This window comes from Scyliorhinus torazame, chromosome 10, assembly GCF_047496885.1.
Source record: "Scyliorhinus torazame isolate Kashiwa2021f chromosome 10, sScyTor2.1, whole genome shotgun sequence".
Lineage (NCBI taxonomy): Eukaryota > Metazoa > Chordata > Chondrichthyes > Carcharhiniformes > Scyliorhinidae > Scyliorhinus > Scyliorhinus torazame.
Genome location: NC_092716.1, coordinates 207,294,219 through 207,315,003, shown reverse-complemented (window position 1 = coordinate 207,315,003; position 20,785 = coordinate 207,294,219). Strand labels below are relative to the sequence as shown.

Here is a 20,785-nt window from a genome sequence, read left to right as displayed (position 1 = left end):
AATGCTATGCATTTTTCACTAATGTATACATTTACTATTGTTAAATTTAATTTGGCATGTGTCATCCACTTGCACAAGAGATCAAAAAGCTTTCACTGTCTCTATAGTCTTACCTATTTTTTTGCATCATGAGCAAATTTGTCCAGGTTATTATTAGTTTAATCAGGCTATTTAAGAAACAATAAGAGTGCAATCACCGACTCTGATGAGTCTCCAATCAATGTAGCCACAAGTATTAGTCATTGACTATGTTTTATTCAGTGGCAAATACTGCCTTAGACCCATGCAACTTTTATTTTAATTAGAAACACTTGTATGGAATATTATCAGATGCCTCCTGAAATTATATCACAGAAACTTTATCATCTACTTTATTTGTAACAATTTTCAAAGAGATCAAGGATATTTTCAGTCAGAACATTATCCTTCTAAATGCTGACTTTCTCTTATTACTGCCCTCTCTCTGTCCCTATGGAGAGTCACCTAGCTCTACCCCACAATTGTACTTCCTTAAAGTGGTGGGACAGCAAACAGGAATTAGCAGTTGGGACCCCTGCATGCCTTTATGGTGAAAATTTGATAATTGGGCGCCATGGCTGAAAATGAGGTTCTGACATGAAAGGCCGTGATATTATTCTGCCAGTGCAGCCTTCTGCAAGACACCCTGTGGCCAAAATAACCTCCTACTACTGACAAAAAGCAGGCTCCATTACCAGCATTGGGAACATAGTGGAAAGATGCTGATGATTATCCAACAGCAGATGTGACCAAAAGAAGCCTCAGAATACTCGTGGTTACAAAAATCAACCCTGCATTCAAGAATTTATTTACACTGTAACTTTAGATGTGTAGTACATAGATCATAAAATAAATGTTCTTACAATTGATAACCACTTATTTTTCTTTTTGCCATTCCTTATTGAGTACTTAACATATAATTGGGCTGCATGAAGATATAGGATGGGCCATCGTTCGCTGTCAAAATAACAGTGAGGCTAATGACCACTTGCTGTTATTTATAGGTGAATTGTACAGCAACCTCAGGTGTGGGGGAAAATATGGAATTTCCACAATTGTTGCCAGAAATGTGCTGTTCCCTCATTAGCTTCACGAAAATGGTGCCTTGTTGTCTGGCTCAGCATTGAATTGTATTGAATCGTGTGAAGTTTCTGTATTTGCGCAGTAGATATGAACTAAACTCACCACAATTATTTAAACCTTGTTCATTTCAGTCTAAGCACCCCTTAAACACATGAGAAGTGTTGATTACTGTCAAGCAATCTCTTTGACACAGAATATTAACTAATGCAAGTATGAAGTATTATTCCCTCAGGTTTTATTATTGTCGGAGAACAAAATTGAAATTTATTTTTAAACTTTCCTTTCTATCTCTTTTATTTCCCCTCTCTTAATCCATTCTTACTTTTCCGCTCTTTATTTCTCTTTCTATTTGCGATTTGGCATTGAATGGTCCTGCTCTCACATACACTTCCTCCTCAGTCCTTGCACTGTTAATTTCACAACCTTTTATCCGATTGGTTAACTCTTCCGATTAAAAGAGTTTGCAATGTTCAACAAGTCTCTCTCGCAGCAACCTGATCAGCTTCGTCTTTCAGTATTATGGGGCTTAAGATATTGTTAGGATGAAATGAGCAAAGGTAAGCCTAACCAATGCCCAGCTACAGCAAATTATGATGTGATATCAATTAGTCAAAAGATGGATTGAATTTAATCTAAATCCCAGCTCCTTCATTCCAATAGCTATGTTACCTTGTCATTCCAAATGTGACTAACTAAATCAGCACAACATATTTCCAATATTAATGCGAGTGTTGACCTACATATATTTTATTACAAATATTAGAGCTAATACAGCATTTGGTTTCATGGTGACAAGTTTTATTCAGCGCCTTCAAACATCTTCTTTCTGCCTTCCATGCCAGCCTTTTCTTCAATATTCTTACGCCAGTCTCCAACATCACGCAGATCCTGCAGGAGGAGTAATTTGTGAAATTTAAGGTTCAGTAAAACATTGACCCAAGATGTGGCTGGACTTGTCTGTCCCCAAGTCTGTCAGAAACACTGAACAAACACCCGATATGAATGCACAGTACATAGTAATTATCCCCATTAAATCCCAGTTTCCGGGTTTTTTCACATGTTAAACGGCCATGTGAAACTGAAACTTACAGGCTCCAATGACCTCAGGAATCATTTTCTGGCTTTGTTATATTCGGTAACTTCATCCAAGACAGAAAGGGACAACACAAAAGCAGCTCTCTCTATAGATCCTGATAGGTATTCAGTGATCCCTGCTGAGAATTGCATGGATGCCACCTGAGGTCGCATTAGGCTTGGAATTGTTGTTCCCCTGTTAAACTGTCTGGCTGATAGTTACTTCCTAGCTGCATACATCAAGAAAGACAACAGGTGGAATTCTCCGTCGACTGCTACCGGAATCGGGAAACGCCATTGGGCAGAGAATCGGTTTTGACGCCAAAATTGTGGCGGGCGTGGTTTCACGCCAGATCGCAATTCTGCGGTGCCTCAACAGTGGCGTGAATGCGTTCCAGAATGCACGTGCAGTAAACACCATTGGCATATCATTAGCGGGCCTGACCCGGTATTCTCTGGGACCTCTGCAATGCTCCGCCTCCACGGGGGTGAATTCCCGACAGTGAGGTTCAATCGTGCTTTTAAAAATCGTGAAACAAGTGCCATGGCATCTTAATTTGGTTTAATAGTCGTAGTATTTATATGACTAGTCCAGTTCAACTTCTGCTCAATGGTAAACCCTGGGATGCTGATGGAGGGGGGTTCAGTGATGATAATGCCACTGAATATCAAGGGGAGGTGGTTTTGTTCTCCCTCGTTGGAAATGGTCATTGCCTGGCACTTGTGCGGCTTGAATGTTACTCGTCACTTATAAGCCTAAGCCTGGATATTGTCCAGGTCTTCCACATTTAGAGATGGACTGCTTCAGGATTTGAGGAGTTGCACATAGTACCGAACATTGTGCAAACATCAGCGAACATCTCCATTTTTGACCTTCTGATGGAGGAAAGGTCACTGATGAAGCAGCTAAAGATGGTTGGGCCAAGGACACTACCCTGAGGAACTCCTGCAGTGGTGTCCTGGGACTGAATGATTAACCTCCAACAACCACAATGATCTTCATTTGTGCTGGGAAAGACTCCAACTAGTGGAGAGTTTCCCCCTGATTCTCACTGACATCAGTTTTGCTTGGGCTATTTTGTTGAAGTTGGTTATTTCCAGGAACCTTTTTGTGTTCTTGATATAGGCTTCAGAGAACAAGTGGTCGGGGAAGATGAGGGATGTCTAAAGGAAGGAATCCACAGGGAAATAAATATTTAATTGAACAAGTGAAGATGGAGATACTGCATCCGTAAAGTACATCATTTGGGAACAAATGAGTTTGAATCTATGAGACCAGATATTTCAACCCAAGAGAGGTCAAATCACAGAGTGTCTTTAAGACAGAGATATTTAGGTTCTTGAATAATAAGGGGATCAGAGATTATGAGGAGAAGGCAGGAAAATGAGGATGAGAAACATATCAGCCGTGATTGAATAGCAGAGCAGACTCTATGGGCCGAATGTCCTAATTCTACTCCCATGCCTTATGGTCTTATGGCCTAAGTACTTTAAACTAGCGGTTGTAACACCACAGTCAGGCGAAGGAAACTTTGTTTCAAAAACAATCGATCAAAGGGAGAATTAAGATTTTAGCCACAGTTTTCCGGAATGTCACCTTACCTTCTCCTTCTCAGTGTCCTCTTTCTTCACTTGCTTCAGGTTGGCTCTCAAGTCCATGGACACCTTGTGTTTGGAGCCCAGCAGAGCTCGTAGCATGGCATCAGCAGACATACGGACTCTCTTCAGTGGTGGTCTCTTGAACTTGCCTTTCAGGTCAAAGACTTTCAAGTTCAGGTCATCAATCTACAACATTGACGGAGTGAAGCATCAACATTTACATAGGCCCCAAACTCTGGAATTCTTTCCCAAAACAACTCTGCTTCACGGCCTGGCTTTCTTTCTTGAAGATATTCCTCAAAGTCTAGCTCTTTAACTAACATTTGGTCATCTGATCTAATATTTATTCAGGTGGCTCAATGTCATACTTTGTTTTACAATGTTCCTGAGAAGTGCCTTGGGACATTCCATTATGATAAATGCACTATATAACTATGACTTATTGTAAACATGTCACCTCAAAAGTTATTGCAGAAATAAAAGCTAATGATGTGGGGGTAACATATTTGCATGGATAGAAGAACAGAGAGTATGCATAAATGAATCTTTTTCTGACTGGCAGGATGTGACACATAGAGCCTGCAGGAATCTGTGTTGGGGCCTCAACGTTTTACAATTGATATCAATGACTTAGATGAGGGGAGCAATGGTACCATAGATTATCATAGAATTTACAGTGCAGAAGGAGGCCATTCGGCCCATCGAGTCTGCACCGGCTCTTCGAAAGAGCACCCTACCCAAGGTCAACTCCTCCACCATATCCCAAATAACCCAGTAACTCCACCCAACACTAAGGACAATTTTGGACACTAAGGGCAATTTATCATGGTCAATCCACCTAACCTGCACATCTTTGAACTGTGGGAGGGAACCGGAGCACCTGGAGGAAACCCACGCACACACGGGGAGGATGTGCAGACTCAGCACAGACAGTGACCCAAGCCGGAATCGAACCTGGGACCCTAGAGCTGTGAAGCAATTGTGCTATCCACAATGCTACCGTGCTGCCCCTGCTACATGGTAGATACATTTTCAGCTCACACTAACATAGGTAGAAAAGTATATTATGAATTGGATATAAGGAGGTTGTAGACAGATATAGATAGGTTGAGTGATTGGGAAAAGATCTGGCAAATGGAATATAATGTGGGAAAATGTGCAGTTGTTTACTTTGGCAGGAAGAATAAACAGTTGGTGGAAATTAGTACATTTCTAATTAAGAAAGCTCATGGTCTTTTTCTCAAGAGGGTTGGATACAATCATGGGATGTTATGTTACAGTTATACAGTAGAGCTCTAGTGAGATTCCACCTGGAGCACTGCATTCAGTTCTAGGCATCACACAGCATTGTCTCAACAAAATTATACCAGGGCTAAAAGGGCTAAATTTGAGGAAAATTTACATAGACTAGCTTTTAATCCCTTGAATATAAGAGATTAAGAGAGTGAATTTATTTAAAATGCAAAAGATGATCAAAGGCCTTGATAGGGTAGCTAGATCAGAATTATTTTCTCTGTTGTGAGCATCCAGGGCATAGGGATATTAACTTAAATTGATAACAGCCTTTCGGGGATGATGTCAAAAAGCAGTGGAAATCCAGAGATCTAGAACTCTCTCCCCCAGAAAGCTGTTGAAAATTTAAAAGTTGGAATTGATAAGTATTCGGTTGGCAAGGTCGGTTCCAGACTAAGGTAGTAAATGCAGTTAACGTACAGATCAATTATACTCAAAATGAAGGGCGGAACAGTTATGAGAGGCTGCATGGTCTATTCCTGTTCCCGTAATTCTCCTATAATCTACAACCCAAGGTTAACATAATCTAATTACCTGGACTACTTCCTGATTTAGTTCATCTTAATCTTTTATTTACAATCAAAAAAAATGTTTGTAGCATTGTGGACTTTTAATCTTACTTTTACCCATAAAATGGGTGCACTAATCTCCCATAAACATGTTGCCCAGTAGAAATCCAAGCCTTCAATGGACCCTGAAAGGCTCTATCCCTTCAATGATAAGCATGTTGTTCAACAAGGAGATACATTAAGCTTTGTGTCATGCCAGCTCACACCAAGCATTCTTCCTGTGTGAAACTGAAATTGTTAGTATGTCCTGCTAAGAGAAAATGCAACTTTCGAGATCATGCTGGAAACATACTATTTAGTAGACACTTTTTCATTGATAACTCTTAGCTTTCTGTTTATCTACAGCAGAACTTCACTGATGTTCATTAAGAGAATGTTAAATTAGAGACTAACATGAAACTGTTATGCGTTGCAGGGAAGCAGTATGGTTTATTTGACAAGATTGCTAGAAACATTGCAGTGGCAATAGCAATTATAGGCATTTAGTCACATCATTGTAATCCTTGTTTCTTTGTGGAAGTGATTTTCATAATATTAGGTATGTTAACAGGTGAGGAATGTGCAAATATCAGAAGTGCTTCTGTCTCTGTTCTCCAGTGCTCTACATCACTGGGACACGTTTGACACCATTTGTCCTAAATTCATAGCTCCAAATGAGTATAATATATTCAACAGGATAGAAATTGAAATGTGCTGTGTTTATTAGGTATAAACAAATGCAGAACATATCAATTTAGCAGTGGGACAGACTGCATCCGATATGTTAATTTTGTCAGACCCATTTTTAGACATTCCAGGAAACCATCTAAAATAGGAATCGGACCATTTTAATGGTGGGCATAAAATATGTTCAATGACCCCTCTATAAAGGTTGTTGCCCACTTGCCGGGCAGTCATTTTGTTATGGGCCAGGGCTTAGAAACTCCAAAGTGTATTATGGAGTTCACCTGACCGACAACCTTTATTTTGAATTTGGCTGGGATGAGAACAAGAGCCTTTCCTTCAGGTGTGATTCATCAGTCTTCCCAGAAACTTTCATCAAAATAAGCTTTATTCTAAGAACTTAGTTAACATATACATATAAACATACAGCAAGAATTTTTTTAAATCAATTACAAACATAAAGACACCACTCAGCTACAACACTCAATCTATGTATAACACATAATGAATTCCCCCTTAACTGTTCCAATTCAAAAACAAACTCCACTAAACAAAAAACCTTTATTCAAGGGCGTGGCCCAGCACTCTGTATTCTCACTTGAATGAGACTGGCTTTCTCTGAATATATCTTTAAAGTTACCAAAGCAGGTAGCCACAACTTGTTTACTTCTGGTACAGTTTTTAAAATGAAAATATAGAAAGACAGGGAACACTTCTTTCTCCTTGAGTCCACAGCAACCAAACTGAAAATGAAACCAAATCACCTCACACAGCCACAGCCCAATTCCAACCACATAATGACATCACTGAAGCCATGTGATAAGACAAAAACGTTCTTAAAGGGACACTCACATGGCAATTCGGCCTGCCCTGTTTCGCGTTCTCCAGTGGCCTAGGTGGATGCCAATTAAAAGTTAATTTTTAGATTCTAATCCAATAGCCCTTTCTATGAAGCAAGGACAAGCAGAGTGCTGCCCCCAACTTGACAATCCTTGTGATGGGCCTGCATCCCTTCCATTACCTCCTATAATCAGCTACCCAATTTTTCTTAGCTGCCTCTGGAAGTACAACTCAGGCCTCTGTTCAGGCCCAGACTAATTTTGATGCCATTATATTTTCTAATACATTCAGAATGGCATAAGATTTGGTTAGTAAAGTGACAACAATATCCTTGACAATAGTACTAATCAAACCCTAACCTTTTGTAAAGTAAAAGAAAATATTACACCATAATACAACCTTTTAATGTAAGCCTCGGAGAGAATGCATCCATGAAGATATGGATGGGTCCAATTTGAACTCTGTGTAAGTGAATGGATTTTGAGTGAGTAGAAAATATCTCTCCCTATGGGCTTCATGATGCAGATTTGTGTTTGATTCCACAGAAATGAAATATTCTCCTGACTTTCACATGGGACACCAAACGTGTGTTTGGTTTCATTTCGACCAACAAAGTTGCACATTCTCTCTTCACATGTACTTTGGTTAACTGTTCTGTTACAGAACAGCACACTGACGCATTGCATTATATGGAGCTCGGTTGTACAGTTGGAAAAGTTGCAGAGCTAAGGACATAAATTTCCCATAGAAACCAGATGAGTTGTCAGCAGGATATTTTTCAGTAATGTTGGAAGAGATCTGAAGGGATATCCCTAGCAGGGATATTATAGGGTTCATAAGAAAACACAAATATTTCAAAAAGAATAAATGTTTTTTTTTTAAATTAGGCTGAGTCACATAATGGCTCTTGTATCTGACCTCAATAAAGGATCAGTGGTATGCCTCCATGGCATTCTTTACAATGCCAATGTATCTGGGAGACATTTAACAGCGCACATGCTCAATGATGACATAATATTTCTGGGATGCTTACCAACATTTATTTGATATACTTAAGATACTAGTCTTAAGCCAATGTTGATGGAGCCTATTTTGTACATTAAAGCTTGAAAATTGCAATTGATTTTTTTAACTACAAGACCTGTGAATTATTAACATAATAAATAGAGGCAAAACTGCAACACCAAAAACATTAAATCATTCACAAAATAACTAAGTATCTTATTGTGGACAATATTAATATTGCAGAGATAGGTTGAAATAAAGATGGTGAATTGCTACTTGGAAAAACAGAGGTTCCAGTTTCCTCCCAGCTTCTGTTGGACAACTAACTGATGTGGTATGGCAAAGGTGCACTGTACCCGTGAGGAAAGGACTCTGGGCTTGAACTTATACCTGGTATAACTGTCTCTGGGCACAGGACTGCCCAGGTGGAGCTTTACGCTGGGATTGATGAGCAAGCAAATGAGTGAAGCTGCAGACCTGAAACTCTTGGTTGCTGCATTTGATGTTATAAGATCATAAGAAATAGGAGTAGGAGTAGACCATTTGGCCCATCAAGCCTCCTCCATTTTGCAATAATCGTTGTTGGTCTGATTCTGGCCTAAACTCTACTTTGTTCCTGCCACCGCTTTAGTTTGTGCAGAGTTTTGCTGTATATTCATTATCAGAGTTCCTGGAGAGCTCATCTGATTAGTCACCCAGTGAGTGAAGTTGGGATTGCTGCCTCATTCACACTGGTGCATTGGACCTGCACCAACCTCACTTCCTCTTTGTTGTTCCAGGAAATGAGAACTCTTCAGGTGCAATGAAGAGAAAAATCCACACCATTGGTTCACCTGTTGTAAGATCAATTGGTGGAAGAGGAATGAGAAGTGTTTAAGTGGCAGTTTTATGGTGGAGATGTGGAACTATCGAACATTGTGTTTTACTTGATTACATTTGAGAGGTCAACAAGTATTTGTGCAGATTAAGTGGCTGGGATTACATCCATCATTGAGTAGGTCGTCCGTGGTCTTGTGAAAGTAGTGAGATTAAAGAGATGAATGGCTGTTTTTCATTTAACTCTTAATATTTAGGTGCATTGATTAATGACAGTGGTGCAAAATAGGACAGTGAATCAGTGGCGACTTCAGTGAAAAATAAAATTGAATGCAATGTGAAGTGAACTGGTAATTCATTATTCGTCTATTTTGTACTATTGGCATTGGCTAATTTCATGTCCAAAGAGTGAGTACATCAAGATTGTCATCCATTGGTTAACTTTCTTGTCTCCTTTTACCCTGCTTTTGGTTCCAGTATTAATGCATTACTTTACAGCTATTTCACATGATGCAATAAGATGGGCACAGGTTTAAAAGTTCAGAATCTTTTCTATAAAGTGGTTAGAAGGACTTTTTGTATTAGTGTTTGCCATCAGTCTAAAATGTTTCTCCAAAAGAGAACCAAATATAGTGAAGTTGATCCTGGGGGATGCTGATAAAGGTGACCATTACCTCTTTGGTGCTCTTATTAACTTTGGATTCCATGTCATATCTCTCCTCATCAACGGCCTCTATCTTTGCATGAAGTTTTTTGCATAAGTCCTGTTGAGACAGACAGTGAGAAATTTCAACATTGTGAAGAGATTGGGCTTTACTTTTGTATTCTGCAACCACAGAGCAGTTTAAAGCACACCATCATTCTTATTGGAATTGTCAAAAGGCAGCTGCATTGGATGGAACAGTAGCACCCATATGGGAAGTCATAATTGACTGATGGTTACGTCCTGTTTGAATCCTTCCACTGCCAAGTAGAATTAGAGGAATCTACAAGATGTCAAAATGAAGAAGATGAATTTACTTTTTGGGCCTCGATTTCTTCAGAGGTATTGTTGCAATACCACTGTAACTTTCCCAGGAGTGGACCAGAAACAAGTTGTCTGTACCAATTCTCACTGAAGTTATGAAAGCATATTTTCCAAACTTTATTCAAAGTGATGGTTGTGATCTGTAAACTATTGTATTAAATTTTACAAGTCAGGTCACTTGGTTGTGAATGAGAACAAGGTTTTAAGGGCATGTGGGAAGCAAGCCTCTTAAAATACATTTGTTTAGCAAATCGTGGTTTTGGGTCCATGTTGAAATGACCCCCTTTTCTCAATGAGAGCACAGATTACTGTCCAAACAAGTGGATTGAAAACTCCCTTCTACATTACCCTGGCCAATAGCTCCCTGACCTAAGATCTTTCAGTTCAAGAAGCGGCGAGCCTTTCAGAACAAAGAGAAAAAGTTTACTTTTTCAGAAAATTATGTTAAAATAACCTGTAATTCTGCCATTGAAAGTCCAGAAGCATGCAGGTCTCCACAATGTTCTGCCATATACCTCTCCTTCTCTGCTATCCGATCTGCCTCTTCCTTCTCAATTGCAGTTTTGGCAAGAGAGAGCAATAAACTCTGAAATGCATGAAGCCATGAGTTCAATGGAAACACATTCAGATAATGAGCATGACAATCCTTATAAAGCAAATAGCATGAAAGACTGCCAAGTTACCTTCAGATGCATTCTGCGAGAAGAGGTCATCTTGGATTTTTTCTGTAGTGATCCAGAATCAGAGAAAGGAAAGAAGGTTTTGCAATGTGAGTTAAATGCGGATTAATTCAAATAGTTGGCAGACCAAAATAGCATGCTGTTCGTGTGCAATAACTTCCAGTTCATTAATTGATCTCTGAATTAAGTTCAAACAAACTTTTCTCCACCACCCATACTATTTTAAAACTCACACTTGGTGTCACCCAACCACTTGACTCATTTCATCTTCTGTCATTTTTTTCCCCCCAGCCTTATTATTTCATTAATTGTTTTCCATTTTTTTTTAAAATTGGACTGACCCATATTCTTGTGACTTAAGGGTCTTTTTATGGGCAGCTGAGCTTTGATTGTCCGTCCAAACCTTGTATTCTGCCACCAGTGAAGCAGCCAAATCACTTTTAGTCAATTTAATTTAGTTGTTAAAATGATTAAATTGGTTTGATTTCATATTTCTCCATGATAATATAAACTCGGTTAAAAACAATGGAACACAGGACTGATATCAGTTAAAGTATCCACAAAACTGTTGTATTGTCAAAAAAGACTGAAGAGCTAAAGGAAGTTAGGGATGGGCAATAAATGGTGGCATTGCCAGTGACACCACATCCTCAGATGACATTTAAAAAGTGAATTGGTTTGATTGACTTTTGCTCCTTGATGCACGTAATAGCTTGCATTTAACAACATGGAAGAATTTCAGAAAATATAGTCTCAAAATGGAGGAAAGATCTTCTGAAGACTCATTGAACAACTTAGAAAATAATAGGCTCTCAGAAATGATTACAGGGCAATAATTTATTAAGTAGGCTTGGTCTGTTACTAATGTCTAATTTACACATATATAAATCGTGGCAGTCTTGTATCTCATGAGACTGCAGTTTGAGCCTTGGTGATTAACTCTGTATTAGGCATCACCTTGTGTGACTTAGGAGCCTCACTCTTCCAATGTCGTTCCAGACAGTTAGTCTCCAGAGGTCATGCCATCAGCAACTGTCTCCCAGTGTCGTTGTCAATATCCACAATCTTTATATCTTGCTTGTTGGTGTCCTTGTAGTGGAGGTATGGACATTGTGACCCAGTGGACAATTCACCATTTTTTACGGGTGGCACGGTAGCACAGTGGTGCTCACTGTTGCTTCACAGCGCCAGGGATCCGGGTTCGATACCCGGCTTGGGTCACTGTCTGTGCGGAGTCTGCACGTTCTCCCTGTGTCTGCGTGGGTTTCCTCCGGGTGCTCCGGCAAGTCCCAAAAGAAGTGCTTGTTAGGTGAATTGGACATTCTGAATTCTCCCTCAGTATCTGAACAGGCGCCGGAATGTGGCGACTATAGATTCAGAAGTCTGAAGACCTGCACATACAGACATAGGAACAGCTTCTTCCCCACAGCTACAAGACTCCTCAACGACTCCCCCTCGGACTGATCTGTTCCCTGTAAGAACACTATTCATGATGCCCTGCGCTGCTCTTGCTCATGTATTTGCTTTGTTTGGCCCCTTGTTCCGCACTGTAACCAATCACTATTTGTCGATGTACCATTTGTCAATGTTCTCTGTTGATTATTCTTTTTGTCTACGATGTACGTACTGTGTACGTTCCCTCAGCCGCAGAAAATTTTTTCACTGTACTTCGGTACATGTGACAATAAATCAAATCAAATCAAATCATCTAGGTGATTTTAACAGTAACTTCATTGCAGAGTTAATGTAAGCCTACTTGTGACACTAATAAAGATTATTATTATTATTATTATTATTAAAAGATCTTTGGGTATCCGGCTTTCATCCATCTGATGACTATGGTTGTATCAGCGCAGATGCCATTGGCTTAGTGGAGTCTTTGCTGATGGTATTTTGGATAGATGCGTTCAGCTGAGATCTGTGGTCTGACAAGGACAATAAGGCTAAATACTTTTCCCATGATGCTGAGCAGCGAGACGCTTCAATCGTTACTGGAATGCCTGATGTGGCACTTGGTTTTATACAGGATCACAATCTTTGCATCAACGTATCCTGGGTCACTGCCCACTCCCTCCAGCAGAGGTAGAGAGGTTTATGCAGATGCTGGAGGAATGTCGGTTTCCCATGCTCAATGAGTTCAGGCAGTACAGCACCAAAAGCTTTGCCAATGGCAAATGTGGGTTTACTAAGTTCCTCCACTGTGGGTTTTGTAGAATGATCTGCCATGGCAGGCAGGCCGTCTATGGTGTCTACATTTTCCTCAGTGATGGTGTTTTCCCTGAAGTACAACTCAAGTAGTGTTCTATCCATCTATTTATTGCGCACGGTAATGCCCTCCTCTGCCTTTGTTTTCAATTAAACTGTTTTCTTTGAAGTTGGACATATTGATCTCGTCATATGTACCCCTCACATTTCCGAAGTTCCCTGACATCTGGACATTCTGGCAAAGTTGTAACCAGAAGTAGCTGGCACAGCAGACTATTAGACTCTACTTTGGGGAACTCTTAACACATTTGGAGTCTCCTAGCTCTATTTTTTCTTGTAACTAATTAGAGTCCACATAACTTCAATGAAAGGTTCCTTATATAAATCAATGTTTTGACGTAAATGTGAAGTAAACTTGAGTATTTCTGTTGAAGCTTTTCATCTTGTAGTCATCAGGACAGATGCAAGAATGCCAAATTTCAAAGGAAACAACAATTTATTCTGCATGAGAAGAAGAGTGCTGATTGGTTGAGACATGAGAAAGCAGGTCCAGGCATTGCGTCTTTTTTGAAATAAACAAAAACATGTGTGAACAATGGTCCATGACAACGCCTCGACAAGTCAGAGTCAACTTGTCTTCTCACTTCTTTAAGAATACCCAAGTTCTGTACTTCCAAGGAAGCAAAGGTAAATTTATTCCATTTCAGAATATTTATTTTGCAGAAGTAAGGAATGTCATTCTGAGGGTGTGGTTAAGGTCACTTTAGCATTTGGAGACTGACTGTCGCTTGTGGTACCATACCTTAGTATGGGGTGCTATCTCCAGGTAAGGAACAAAGACAATTTGAGGCAAAAAAGATGTCAGATAAAATATATAGGATGTTGAATGAGTTTTCATGAGAAATAATTTGTGTGAATAATCTTGGCAGACTGAGTAGGCTGAAAATTCAGGGCATTCAAAGCATTCCTACCAAAATCCAACAATTAATTCAGTACAGAAAGAGGATCAAACCTCAGGCCATTCTGCACTGAATGGATCTACTTCACATTGAGCGGTGCGATTACACATTGAGCTATTGAGAAATTTGTTAATAAATATATATATTTTTAATGATCTTGAGATGCTCCACAGCTGATATTGTCCCCAAACCATGGGTGACTCTATTGTAAGATCACTTTATGACATGGTCAAACTAGCTAAAGATTGATCCCTGATGGCTATTTGCAATCAGCTTTTTGAACTTAAATGAAGTCTGGTCAATCTGCCTGTAATGATACAATAATGGATGGTTCATTGTGTCAGTAAAATACTTAGTATGAGTTGCCCTTCCACACAGCTTCATACAACCAGTAAACAAAGAGTGTGCAGTTTAAGCAATATACAATCTTGTTTTAGCAACCAGTTGAAATCCTGATAAATATTAACTGAATTCTTCGGCTTTATTTAATTTTCCCAGTGTTGTGGAATCTGCCGCTTGATCCAGAGGAACACTCTAGAATACTGTTGACAGCAGAGGTAAAAGCACTCACATGTGGTATTTATGAGTTTGTTCACAAAGTTGGAAATGACAACTTTTAGCTAAACAATTTTAAAGTTATGTGAGCTGGCTTATATGATTCACTTGAGGGGCAATGAATCACTGAGAGAACAGAATTGAACACACTGCACGATAATGATTTAAAAATAAACCATATCTTCCTTGCTTTTGTACTCTATACCTGCTTTCTTAACAGTCTAATTAACTTGGCCTGCCACCTTCAAAGATTTGTGTACATGAACCCCTATGTCTCTGTTCCTGCACCCCTTTAAAATTGTATAATTTTATTGTAACATTTAGGCTCAAGTAAGCAAAGCAAATCCTTACACCCTTCCCTCAACATTAATATCGACAGAGCACGTTCTCCCCATAATCAGAACCAATTATTTGAGTCTCATTTTGATTAGTAACTGTGTATGTCCCATTTAATAACAGAGCATCCATCAACCCTCTTCCAGCAACGCTTCCTGTATAATTATTCTCTTGCCCTTTGTCACCATCGCTCATTGTTCTTCCACAATACAGAATAAACTTTATTTACATCGTCAGGTACGCAGTCCAAATAATTAGTTAGGAAATGAGTCGGAAATTCCAAATAAATTACCGTAAAAAATTAGAAAAACTATCTGAAAGTGATAAAAAGCAGAAGCTAAGGCTGAGGTAACAATGTGGCCACTGAACTGAGCTGATGGGAGAAGAAAAATCAGTGAGGATTGGTATTCCTGTTTGCTGTCTCCTGAACAATACTGCAATATGTAGTACAGAACAGCAATGGTCAGAATTTTATGGCTATAGTTTGACAGCCTAATGGCTATGGAGGACCCCCCTCCCCCCCCCCCCCCCCACAACAAGCGAACTCCTCCATCACCACCACCACGGAAGTATCAGAGGACACTCTCCGCCCTCTTCCCCCACTTCACACATTCGGCGGCGCACACCCCTATCCCTCCCATCACACAGACAGGGGTGGTTACTCCTCTGGCAGTGCCTCTAATGTTGGGGCAGTGCCAAGGGGCAGTGTCAGGGTGCCAGGGCAAATGCTCAGACTCAGCCCTCAACCCTGGGGACTCCAGTCACCTCCGCACCCCTGACGTGGTCAGCATGATTGGTTTTAATTTTCTGAAACCAGTAGTGATTCGCGGCATCCTGACTTCACGTTGCCAGGGGGGCGGAGGTGGGGGCATCCCAAGGTGACAGATGCTGTAGCATAAAGCCGTTTAATTGTATTTTAATCGATGCAAAATCATGTCACCTGTGGGAGACGGGGTAGATCCCAAACCACGATCTCCCCGGCGCACATTCCGTAATGTGAGTTTAGCAACCTTAACAAGATTTGTGTCCGCTGAAAATAGACCTGGAAAATCACGCCCATTATCTTTCTTTGTCAAGTAACAAAAAGCTAGCAGTGGCCCAAGGTCTACAACTGAGTATCAGTCATCATCTTAAAGAGACGGGGGAAGAATGTAGTGAAAAGCCTATCTTTCATTTCAGATGTGCATTAAAGAAAATCTAGTGAAAGATTATCAATCTGAAATGTTTCTCTCTGCACAGATACTGCCAGATCTGCTGAGTGTTTCCAGCATTTTCTGTTACTATTTCAGATTTTCAACACCTGTAATATTTTGCTGTTGTACACTCTGATATATGTTACTTGTAATTCATCAGCTCCAATTGCTCTTATCATTGCCATGTCCAGTGGCAAACTAACATAACTTCATCTGTACACTATGTAGCTCCAGACACAGCTCGAATTTTGAGTGTAATTGTCCATAATTGTTCTCATAGGTCAAGTGGATAAAGTTCAACCATTACACGTGCTTACTATTTTACTTTACCACAATGGGGAAAGATTGCTTTGCATGGGAGCATGCAGAATATTTCACAGTTAGCATTAGGTTTTACAGATATTTTAATGATAGCGCTATTGACACTATATTAGAACACAAAACACTATTGTGAAATGGTTTGGGCTGCACAGTGAGTGCGATCTTTAAATTATGCATGCTATTACATTAATTCCAACACATGCAGTCACAAACACTTTACCCAGGGATTAACACTGAACAGCATACCTCATCACTGTAAAGGAAATAATAATTTATTAGAATGCAGACTGAGTTCAAATTCTCTGCAAGTCATTACTTCTTAACACAAAATTAATGGGAATGGGAACCAGAAAAAGTAACCAAGAATGTGTAATCATCACTAAATATTATATACAGTTATATAGGCCCCACGAAATAGACCATTTGGCCTAACTTGTTTGTGTTGCACATGAGTTTCCTCCTTCCCTACTTCATCTAACCCTATCCTTCATCTAACCCTATCAGCGTATCTTTCTATTGCTTTTCCCCTCATGTGTTTATCTAGCTTCCCTTTACTCACCTCAACTGCATCTTATATTAGTATGATCCATATTTTTACCATTCTTTTGCCCAGGTGACTCCTGAATTTCTCACTGAAATTATTAATGGCTACATTATACTTTATATTTCATAGAATCCCTATAGTGTAGAAGGAAGCCATTCAGCCTACCGAGTCTACACTGATAATCTGTAAAAACACTCTATGTAGGCCCACTCTCCTGCTCCATCCCTGTAGCCCCACAACCCCACCTAACCTGCACATTTCTGGACTCTAAGGGGCAATTTAGCATGGCCAATCCACCTAACCGGCATTTCTTTGGACTGTGGGAGGAAACCGGAGCACCCGGAAACTCATGCAGACATGGGTAGACCGTATAAGTTCCACAGACAGTCACCCGAGGCCGAAATGTTACCTGGGTCCCTGAAGCTGTGAGGCAGCAGTGTTCACCACTGTACCACCATGCCATCCCGTTTGGTTAACTCTACAAGTGTTCTCTATCAAAATTTTCATTGGGTGCTATTAAACAGCCTCGTTGCGGCCGACTCGATGAAGCATCAAAGCCATTAAATCTCGCAACAGGCCATTCGCATGACGTATGACACTCGGGACGCCTTGTGGGTGGTCGGCCTCTGGGAAAGGTGGTACATTGGCACCACGATGCCACCCAGGCACCTTGGCACTGCTAGAATGATGGGCCAGGCTGCCAAGCTGGCAGTGCCAAGGTGCCTAGGTGGCAAGTTGCCCATGTCGGGGATCGGTGCCCTGTCCCTGTCCTTATGAGGTGGAGTGAGGGGGGGCGCATGAGGACCTCCTGATCGGTAAATTGGGGCGTTGGTGGGGGGGGGGGGGTGGTCTGCAGGCCACAGTGGGGGTCGAGAGACTGAGATGGCATTTAAAAATGGTGCCCCGATCTCTTCGCCAATGCAAGCAGCGGTGCAAGTGCGGCCTCGGCAGAACGCTCGCCGCAGTGCCCCCCACAAAAAAACCCCCACAGTGCACCCCCCCCCCCCCCCGCCAAAAAAAGTCCTGTTAGAAAGTGGGGTCATTCTCGGCACTGCAGGCTTCGGAAACACCCCGCGATTCGTTCCCAAAACGGGACTCTGTTTTTTTATTCATTAAATCGTGTTCGTTATATTAAAGGACTCCAACAGGTCACCCCCTCGGTTTTTTATTTTTCGGATTAAAAAAGCCCAAGCCTATTCAGTCTTTCCTGATGAGCATATCTTCTCAGTTCTGGCCTCATCCCTGTGAATCTATTTTGCACCATCTTCAATGTCTCCATATCTTTTTTATAATGCGGAAATTACCATTCTCCGAGTTAGTCTAACTGAAATTCAGTACAAGTTTAACATAACTTCTCTGCTTTTCAATTTTATCCCTCTAAAATGAATCCATGTGCATGGTGTGACTTTTTCTGGCTTTCGTAACAAGCGCTACATTTATAAATTTCTGTATTTGTACTTCCGAGATCATTTTGCTCCTCTACCCTATTCAGATCCTTACAAGGGCCTGATTTTAAATCAGTGTAAACTTGGTTTTGAATGAGTAATAATCTCACCCTTACCAAAGCAGCCTGATATTCTTCATATCAAAATGCATTACATCACATTTATCTATATTGAAATTAATTTGCCAATTATATTCCCATTACACCAGAAACAATCCGAGCCAATCATAAAATATTTTAAAATGGCAGGTAATACTCACTCTCCCATTTTGATGGTTGTGCTTTATGCCCTGCTAATAAAGAACAATTGAATTACCAACCTCATAATTTTATCAAAAATTATGATTTTATGGATAATGTTCAAAGCAAATATCAACTGCAATATTTTTCTACAATGGTGCTATTGGTGGCATTGCCTGTGTTACTCAATTAATCAACATGCAGATGGGGGAAGAAAATCTCAACGTCAAAGTATTGATGACTTTTAACCGTTTTCCAAATCAGACCCGAGAGGGAAAGATGATCTGTGCAGAAACTATATCCCGAAGAATGGGTGGAATTTCGATATTAATTTGAGAAAGTGTTTCTAAATTTGGTCAGAGCTCTAAGAGGAGCAGGTGCCTGCCGAAGGGTTTCTTAGTGTCAGTCGTTTTTCAATCTCGCACAGCCGAAAACCAGTGCCAAGTGACAGCAAGACAAATACCAAGAAAACAAGGCGTTTTCTCTGCCAAAACCAGAGAACTTCTCCATACGTTTATGTCTTTGAAAACATTTGACCAGTGAGGAAAAATGCCACCGTTAACTGTTAAATGTATAATGTACTTATTGCAAGAATATTTGAAGAGTCAACATTCTTTTAGACCCCTCATTGTAAATAAAGATTTTAAAGCAGCAATAATATGCCTAAATTGGAATAATCATATGACTGGCAGTTTTAAAACATTTGAAAACGTAATTAACACACCAATCAAATATTTAAGGTGTATCTACTGAGAGATATCAAACCACAGCCATAGGCCAATTAGGCTTTCTTTCACACAGAGATAGTCTCAATTAAACTTCAGATATTTTTGATAAACAGTTGCACGAAAGATATGAGTTTGCAACTGTGAAACGTGTGGGCAGCAGGTTGAGAATGTTAACATATAGCAGTTAAGATGACTAAAATGCGGATAAAAAGATTTGAAAAATCAAACCTAAAGCTCACCTGGGATAAAGAAGACGTAGAGAGGGCAGGGAGTCTGGAGAGCCGAGGTGAAGACTAGTAAGCCACAGGCAGTTTTCAAAAGCAAGCAGTATAAATTGCTTTGTGTGATGGGTCAGCAAAACCCAGCTTTCTCTTTATGGCAATAAGTTCTTCTTAGACCAATAGACTCCAGCCTCCAGAAATACCCAAGCTGTGCTTTCAGAGTATAAATAAACCAGCTGCAAGACATCTTCAAGGAACTGGTGAGCGGCGGAGACTTTTTAAATAAACCTGTGACAACATTCACTCACTTGAAGAGACTGCAAAGGATGAATTGCTATTGCGCTATCAGTAATAATGGTTTTGGTCCTGTATGAGCCCATTTAACAGATCAGCCAGTATCTGGAATATTTTAATTCTCATTTCGTCCTCTTAAGACATCAGAAAGTTAAAATGTTCAAGGGAGAAATAGTACTGGTAATTTTCTGAGGACGTTAAGTTGCAGTGATATTGTACCTTTTGTGTTGTTGTAAAATAGGTTCTACCTCACAGCAAGACAAAAAGTGGCAGGGTAACTTTGGAATGAGGTCTTGACCTGAAAGACTTTAGAGGTGCCCTCTTACATCGTTTGGGCATGACACCGCATGGGATATAAATCCAATGCATATTAAGCAGATTTAATGTAAAAGTTCTTGTGCACTATGTAAGGTGTTCTTATTACATTAGTAACATAAGCAGTACCTTTGTCCAGAGGTTCTGGCAGGATTCCTCATGACCTTTGGCTGAAATTTTGGTGGAAGGTCAAGTGAACCCAAAGAGAAATGGCATTAATAGCTAAAAATGGTTGTTTATGCCATTTCTCTGGAATGCCATCCTGCTCCGCACGCTGACTCTGAGACGCACTGCTACAGGGGCGATGGGCCCGGGAGAGCTGGTAACTGCTTTCGTCTCCCTGTAGGGAGGCAGCGGGTCGGCCTCCAGCACTCCCTCCTCCCAATTGGTGCCCATTGGAGCCTGGGGGCACCTCAGGGTAGTGGGGCAGCTGGATTGAGCTCTGGATGCCCCTGTGACATCTGGCTCTGCCAGCCCTGATGGCTCCCCAATACCGGCATGGTAGCACAGTGGTTAGCACCGTTGGTTCATAGCTCCAGGGTCCCAGGTTTGATTCCCGGCTTGGTTCACTGTCTGTCCGGAGACTGCACGTTCTCGCCGTGTCTGCGTGTGTTTCCTCCGGGTGCTCCGGTTTCCTCCCACAGTCCAAAGATGTACAGGCTTGGTGGTTTGGCCATGCTACATTGTCCTTAGTGTCCACGGTTAGTGGCGTTACTGGGTTACGGGGATAGTGTGGAGATGTGAGCTTAAGTAGGGTTCTCTT

General features: G+C 40.6%; 1 protein-coding gene and 1 long non-coding RNA gene across 3 annotated transcripts; both read right to left on the bottom strand.

Annotated features, from left to right (window-relative positions):
- Positions 1–1,832: 1,832 nt before the first annotated feature.
- tnni2a.1 (troponin I type 2a (skeletal, fast), tandem duplicate 1) lies at positions 1,833–10,846 on the bottom strand. Its single transcript, XM_072466312.1, has 5 exons — positions 10,671–10,846; positions 10,442–10,573; positions 9,635–9,724; positions 3,778–3,960; positions 1,833–1,989 (listed from the first exon to the last, which is right to left on the bottom strand). The coding sequence occupies exons 1-5, from the start codon at positions 10,698–10,700 to the stop codon at positions 1,900–1,902; spliced, it is 525 nt and encodes a 174-aa protein (XP_072322413.1). The 5' UTR covers positions 10,701–10,846; the 3' UTR covers positions 1,833–1,899.
- A 4,443-nt stretch (positions 10,847–15,289) lies between these two features.
- Positions 15,290–19,598, bottom strand: LOC140384535 (uncharacterized). Of its 2 annotated transcripts, none has more exons than XR_011933079.1 (3): positions 19,432–19,597; positions 18,485–18,517; positions 15,290–16,489 (listed from the first exon to the last, which is right to left on the bottom strand). It is a non-coding gene; the product is annotated as an uncharacterized lncRNA (long non-coding RNA). The 2 variants fall into 2 exon arrangements; XR_011933080.1 differs by having other exon boundaries at positions 15,292–16,489; positions 18,485–18,514; positions 19,432–19,598.
- Positions 19,599–20,785: the final 1,187 nt, after the last annotated feature.